We start from the raw sequence: 6,851 nt of genomic DNA on the forward strand, positions 1-6,851 counted from the left end.
TAATGACAAGTTTTTTTTCAATTGAACCTTTTTACTGGAGTCCTGCTGAGAACAAAGTCTTTTGCAGATGAGCCCTGTGTACACAAAGCAACGCAATCATAGAAAAACATTCAGTGAAAAGGCTTTATTTGGTTTAAGTTGAGCAACAAAGATTCAGATAAATGTGATCTTATACAAATGTGTAAGCAAGGTTTGAAATTGTTTAAGTCAAACATCTGTTTGGGCTTCTTGCGGTCAATCTGCAATTTATGTTCCGGCCATCTGCTCAAGAAAAAAATTTGCCCGCAGCTGAATCAAGTTGATGCTCCCTGCCCTAGAGGCAAAGATTCATCAAATTTCAGAGTAAGGTGCGGAAAAAAATAATGTATCTGCAAGTTAACAATGACGTAAGGTGGAAGTCTATGCAGGAGGGAGTTGCTGCCCATTTCTTCATGTGTTTGGCCTTGTAGCCATGTCCCAAGCTTCCAGTCACTTGTGGACCCCTCATCACTGGCTCACTAGTGCTGAGTAGGTGAACTAATCAGACTAGTATAAAGAGATCGCCTTACTATCTTGTGCTGATTCAAGACTTTTTATTAGGCATTTGATAGAATAACATTGACATTGTACAGCAAGTAAACGGATGTCTTTCATAGGAAGAGGACATTTCCTTTGGTCACATTTTAAACCTTTTTGTTTTGTATATTGCGTCTGGAAAAGTAACACTTCCATTCAGATAAGTATCCACACGTGCATGTAACTGCATTTAGTCAGATTCAGTCAATACTAGCTACAAAAGAGTACGTTGTTTTATTCTAAGCAGACAATATTAAGATGTGGTTACAGGTGAAGACCATACGTTTTTTTAATGACAAAGCTGCAATATGTAACTTTTTCGATGACCTGACTAAATGCACATTGAAATGTGAGTTATAGCTGTCACTCACTGAAAGTCTGAAGCGGTAGATCTGTTCTATGTGCACTTTCTATGCTTCCCAGTAAGTTTGTCTTAATTTAGGTTTTGTACACCAGCTTCAAACAGCTGAAACAATATTTTGGGTTACTGAAAATATATTTCACAGCTGTTTTGATGGAAAAATGATTCTCTACACTAAACATGGCTTGTTATGTCACAAACAAATTAGGTAAACTATTTGAATTTCAGCAACCAGGAAATGGCAGAGCGATTTCTACATATTGCACTTTTATGTACATGAAATCACAACTTTAAATTGCCCTAATGTGTAACAGCAAATCGCTAACTTAACAACTTCACCATTGTCTGTTACTTAATGGCCATGGAACTCCACACAGACACAGGATATGAAGTCAAACACAATTTAATGACCCACATGTTTTTATACAAACCCTTCCTACAACAGCCGCAGACCCACACAATGCCCTCCTTCCAGAATGTTATTTCTGTGCCCGCTGCATCAGAGGTCTCTTGCTTTGTTTCAGTCAGTATTATGTTTTTATTTCAAAAAAATTAGATGTATGTTTTTGGGACAGAGGGGGGAATTGACCGGATACCCCCTCCCCCTCAACACTACCCTTTCAAGCATGTAGTTGCCTTGGGTGAGTGAATGTTCTCTTCTCTTTTGTATCCTCTTCTCCTCGTTCTCTCTTTCCAGCCCCCATAGCACTTCATGTACGCAGGATAACCATTGTAAGAAGACCTGTAACATGGATAAACAATCAATTCTCAGCAGGATTATGCTCCAGCAGTATTGCGCACACAGAATGAATAGAACAAGGGTAATCAATGCAAACCCCATAGTTTAGTTCAGTGTACTGCTTTTGACCACAGCTTATAGGCCTCTGGTCAAAAGTAGTGTACTATATAGGGAATAGGGTGCCATTTGGGACGTAGAAGACAAAGTGTGTGGGCTGACTGACTCCCATGAAGTATTATCAATTCATATCCATTGAAATTGGTGATAGAATAAAACATAAAGAGCATGCAATTGTTCATCAAGGGTTTGCTCTCTCTCCCCCTGGCTCACCTAGAACGTAAGCAGCTACAAGTTTCTTGGTAACACTTAAGTGGAGGTAGACAGGCACGGTGGATTCTTGCTCCCCCAGGGTGGGCAACATGAGGGCAGCCATACACACCAACCCCAACAGCACCGTCAGCAGGCTTGGGCCCCCAGACTGAGAGCGGCTCTCTGTACAACACACACACCATAACAATCCACTGCTCTCACTTGATCACTCCCATATTGTATTGGTGTCTGGCACCACCTAGTGTCAGGACAATATAATGACATGCAGTGCCTCCATTTCAGTTAGTTCACCTAAACAACAAATGTAGCCTGCATAATGTTGGCTAATATATTTTTGGTCTCTGGGTACATAACACACTTAATAGGTATTGATAGCTAAGTTTGGGCGAGATATCCCTTTTCAGCGGCGAGTCATACTCCTACCTGTCTGGAAGGTGGTCTGCTCAAAGAAGACGCTGTCTGCTAGCTGTTCCCTCATCTGTCGCTCCTCCTCCTGGGGCCGGGGGCTGGGGGGCTCCTGGGCAGCCGAGGGCCTCAGAGTGGCCGTCACTTCCTTCCGGCCCAGGGCCTTCCTCTGGCTCTGCTCAGACACCTGCAGCCGGAACTTATCAGACACCCCATAGTGACAGGCCCGCACATCTTTGTGTCGAATCACTCTGAGAACAGACAGACACACAGAGGAAAATACACGGTGAACGATAAGAATATTTGACTGGAATGACAGCATTTTTTTTAAAGCAGAAGCTTGCTTCCAATGAAATCATTCTCTATTATTGCTTGCTATTTCATAAATTGCACTCAGGCTTGTAGGGGCACATCATGAATATCATGTCCTTCATTAATATGCCTTAAAGGTGGGTAACTGATGGTCCTAGTTACGACATGTAATAGTAAGCTTATTACTCACATGTCAACACAGCACTGTGGTTTGACGGCTCCGGTGGCATCCACCACGGTATACTTGTTGGGCGCTGTGCATAGCACTGACCGAGAAAATAAACTGAATGAGTAGTGTATACTCTACAGTATCAATGTGGTTCTCTTGAATCCTTAATTGATGGCTAAAATGGTTCTTATATCAATACCTAGTTATCTTGAAACCCAATGCTTTATTTACCTTTGAACTTGAGGGCGAACTCATAGGGGTTGTAGAGGGTGAGAACCTGCTTGTGGGAGGTCTGCTCGTCCGCGTAGAAGACAAGCTCTGTGGGGAACACGAACACGGGAAGGCTTCCTTCCACTAGCTCAGGCTGTCCACTCTGCTGCTGCATTGGCTCCAGCTGAGCTCACTCCCCAGTCCCTTTCTCTCGTCCTATGTGTCTGGCAGGGCCCTCTCTCTGGAAGCTCTGCAGGTGTGTCTGGCAGGGCCCTCTCTCTGGAAGCTCTGAAGAGGTGTCTGGCAGGGCCCTCTCTCTGGAAGCTCTGCAGGTGTGTCTGGCAGGGCCCTCTCTCTGGAAGCTCTGCAGGTGTGTCTGGCAGGGCCCTCTCTCTGGAAGCTCTGAAGAGGTGTCTGGCAGGGCCCTCTCTCTGAAAGCTCTGAAGAGGTGTCTGGCAGGGCCCTCTCTCTGGAAGCTCTGAAGAGGTGTCTGTCAGGGCCCTCTCTCTGGAAGCTCTGCAGGTTTGTAACCTCCCCTCACGTGCAGATGGCCCTTCCCACTCACCCTCAGCTTCTTAGCAGGATAACGTAATGCTGCACCCTGGTAAACAACAACAGTCGAATTGCTGCAGAGACTTCATTCCAACCAAGTACACCACAGATTAATGACTAATTGTGTATAGTTATAAAGTAACATCAACACTATGAAATAACACATAAGAAATCATGTAGTAACCAAAAAAACAAATCAAAATATATTTTATATTTCAGACCCTTCAAAGTAGCCACCCTTTGCCTTGATGACAGCTTTGCACACTCTTGGCATTCTATCAACCAGCTTCATGTGGAATGCTTTTCCAACAGTCTTGAAGGAGTTCCCACATATGCTGAGCACTTGTTGGCTGCTTTTCCTTCACTCTGTGGTCCAAGTCATCCCAAACCATCTCAACTGGTTTGAGGTCGGGTGATTGTGGAGGCCAGGTCATCTGATGCAGCACTCCATCACTCTCCTTCTTGGTCAAATAGCCCTTACACAGCCTGGAGGTGTGTTGGGTCATTGTCCTGTTGAAAAACAAAATGATAGTTCCACTAAGCGCAAACCAGATGGGATGGCATATAGCTGCAGAATGCTGTGGGAGCCATCCTGGTTAAGTGTGCCTTGAATTCTAAATAAATCACAGACAGTGTCACCAGCAAAGGACAGATTTCCACCGGTATAATGTCCATTTCTCGTGTTTCTTGGCCCAAGCAAGTCTCTTCTTCTTATTGGTGTCCTTTAGTAGTGGTTTCTTTGCAGCAATTCGACCATAAAGCCTAATTCATGCAGTTTCCTCTGAATAGTTGATGTTGAGATGTGCCTGTTACTTGAACTCTGAAGTATTTATTTGGGCTGCAATCTAAGGTGCAGTTAATTCTAATGAACTTATCCTCTGCAGCAGGAGGTAGCGCTGGGTCTTCCTTTCCTGTGGCGGACCTCATGAGAGCCAGTTTCATCATAGCGCTTGATGGTTTTTGCGACTGCACTTGAAACTTTCAAAGTTCTTGAAATGTTCTGCATTGACTGACCTTCATGTCTTAAAGTAATGATGGACAGTTGTTTCTCTTTGCTTATTTCAGATGTTCTTGCCATAATATGCACTTGGTCTTTTACCAAACAGGGCTATCTTCTGTATACCACCCCTAAAACCCCTATTATTTCGCCACTATGGCCTTACCTCCCTAATCTTACTACATTTGCACACACTGTATATAGACATTTCTATTGTGTTATTGACTGTACGTTTGTTTATCCCATGTGTAACTCTGTGTTGTTTGTGTCACATTGCTTTGCTTTATCTTGGCCAGATCGCAGTTGTAAATGAGAAGGTGAAATACATTTTTTAATTAAAAATAATAATACCTTTATCACAACACAACTGATTGGCTCAAATGTATTAAGAAGGAAATAAATTCCACACATGAACTTTTAACAGGGTACACCTGTTAATTGAAATATATTCCAGGTGACTACCTCATGAAGCTGGTTGAAGGAATGCCAAGAGTGTGCAAAGCTGTCATCAAGGCAAAGGATGGCTACTTTGAAGAATCTCAAATATAAAATATTTTTTGATTTGTTTAACACTTTTTTGGTTACTACAGGATTCCACATGTGTTATTTCATAGTTGTGATGTCTTCACTATTATTCAGCAATTTAGAAAATAGTAAAAATAAAGAAAAACCCTGGAATAAGTTTTGACTGGTACTGTATATGATGATGGTAAATATTTATAATCCATATTTCATCCCTTCATTAACTTTTCATGTGACATGATAAGGGAGACTGTATTAATTTAGAGTTGGAGGTTATTCCATTGTACCAATGCCAGGACCTGTGTACAATACAATGGTAAAACATCAAGATTAAAGCATTTGTGGTGTGGTCACAAATGTATTTTCATTTGATTTGAAATGGAAAGAACCTGTAAATATTGGTCAGACTGTATGTAAATAGTATCTTAATAATAGCCTATTGATGGGGGTGGGTGTTGGGGGTTGACACAGTAGCTTAAAATCTGCAGTAGGCCCATGTAATTTATCTTTCAATAACATAGCTAGTTAAAGTCTGCCTCAACATGGCTAATCACGTGAACATGTTTTGTTATCTTGGAGAATTTCAGAACTGGACGAAACACATTCCTGTGTGAAATTGTTTCGCAATAGTTTTGTGAACTTTGAATAACGCACCAGAGGACAAAATATCGACTAAGTGATTAATTAAATTATTAACACTGAAAACTGTACTGTAGCTAGGCAGTTTTTGTTCCAAAATATGTTAGCTGAAAAGCAAAATTTTAAACGGTAATGTTAGCTAGTTCACTAGTTACTTTACAAATCCAAAGGTAACGGTCCATACGACATTATACGATCTAGCTACATATCTGAGACTAAATATATTGCACCCCAGTCAATCCATGCAAGTGACGTGTTGCTGATTAATGCCAAATAATGTTTGGCTTGCTAACTAGTTACACGGATTTCATAACAATAACAAGCTAGTTAGGTATCAACATAACAAAGTGGTTAGGTAACTTAGCTAGCTGAGTGATTGGGGGGTGAACGCTTTCCAACTTGACTGTACACCAGATGTTTATATAGCTAACGTTACGTACACCATGATCTGCCAAATAACGTCGTTAGCCATCAAAACAAAGAAGCATTAACGTTAGCTAGCAAGCGAACCTCACTGGCAACCGTAGCTATTTTGGTGACAGGCTAGCTGACACAAGCAATGTCATTCCAAAAAATGGCATCTGTATCTGAACAATTCATAGGAATTGTTGCAAATAGTAGTGTTTTACCTTATTGTCGTCAAATTGTGGGGGTATTGTTTTGCAGAGCCCACCCTGTTTTCTGTCGTTCTTTTCTTTGTCAATACTGCAGGTCACGCTGTGAATTCTGGGATATCGGAGGGAGAAGGAATTCCGCCAGAGTAGATTAATTACGTCATCAGTGTTCCTACGGTGACATTATAATATGGAGTATGGACACACTATACTTACCTGCTGTTAAAGCCACTTTAAATCAAATGTGTCAACTGGGCAAGACTTGATTCCTTGTCAAGCACTATTTTTCATGATTGAGTTAGTTCATTGCATTCTTTTGTTGCATGCTGTCATGTGGCTGGACCACATGTTCTACTTAGAGTCTCAGAGCAGGCCTTGATTCAGTTAACTCTTGACAAAGTCTGAAAGCATACTCAGTACTGGTGCAATTATAATACGAATACTAC

At 41.7% G+C, this 6,851-nt stretch overlaps 1 protein-coding gene across 2 annotated transcripts; it reads right to left on the minus strand.

The window, feature by feature from the left end:
- Nucleotides 1-109: 109 nt before the first annotated feature.
- On the minus strand, nt 110-6,851 carry mospd1 (motile sperm domain containing 1). Of its 2 annotated transcripts, XM_065018464.1 has the most exons (7): nt 6,421-6,851; nt 3,855-4,143; nt 3,103-3,682; nt 2,893-2,968; nt 2,409-2,641; nt 1,986-2,147; nt 110-1,658 (listed from the first exon to the last, which is right to left on the minus strand). In XM_065018464.1, exons 3-7 carry the CDS (start codon nt 3,254-3,256, stop codon nt 1,627-1,629), a joined length of 657 nt encoding a protein of 218 aa, XP_064874536.1. In that variant the 5' UTR covers nt 3,257-3,682; nt 3,855-4,143; nt 6,421-6,851; the 3' UTR covers nt 110-1,626. The 2 variants fall into 2 exon arrangements, with proteins under 2 accessions (XP_064874536.1, XP_029515230.1); XM_029659370.2 differs by lacking the exon at nt 3,855-4,143.

The sequence above is a fragment of the Oncorhynchus nerka genome, linkage group LG5, assembly GCF_034236695.1.
Source record: "Oncorhynchus nerka isolate Pitt River linkage group LG5, Oner_Uvic_2.0, whole genome shotgun sequence".
Lineage (NCBI taxonomy): Eukaryota > Metazoa > Chordata > Actinopteri > Salmoniformes > Salmonidae > Oncorhynchus > Oncorhynchus nerka.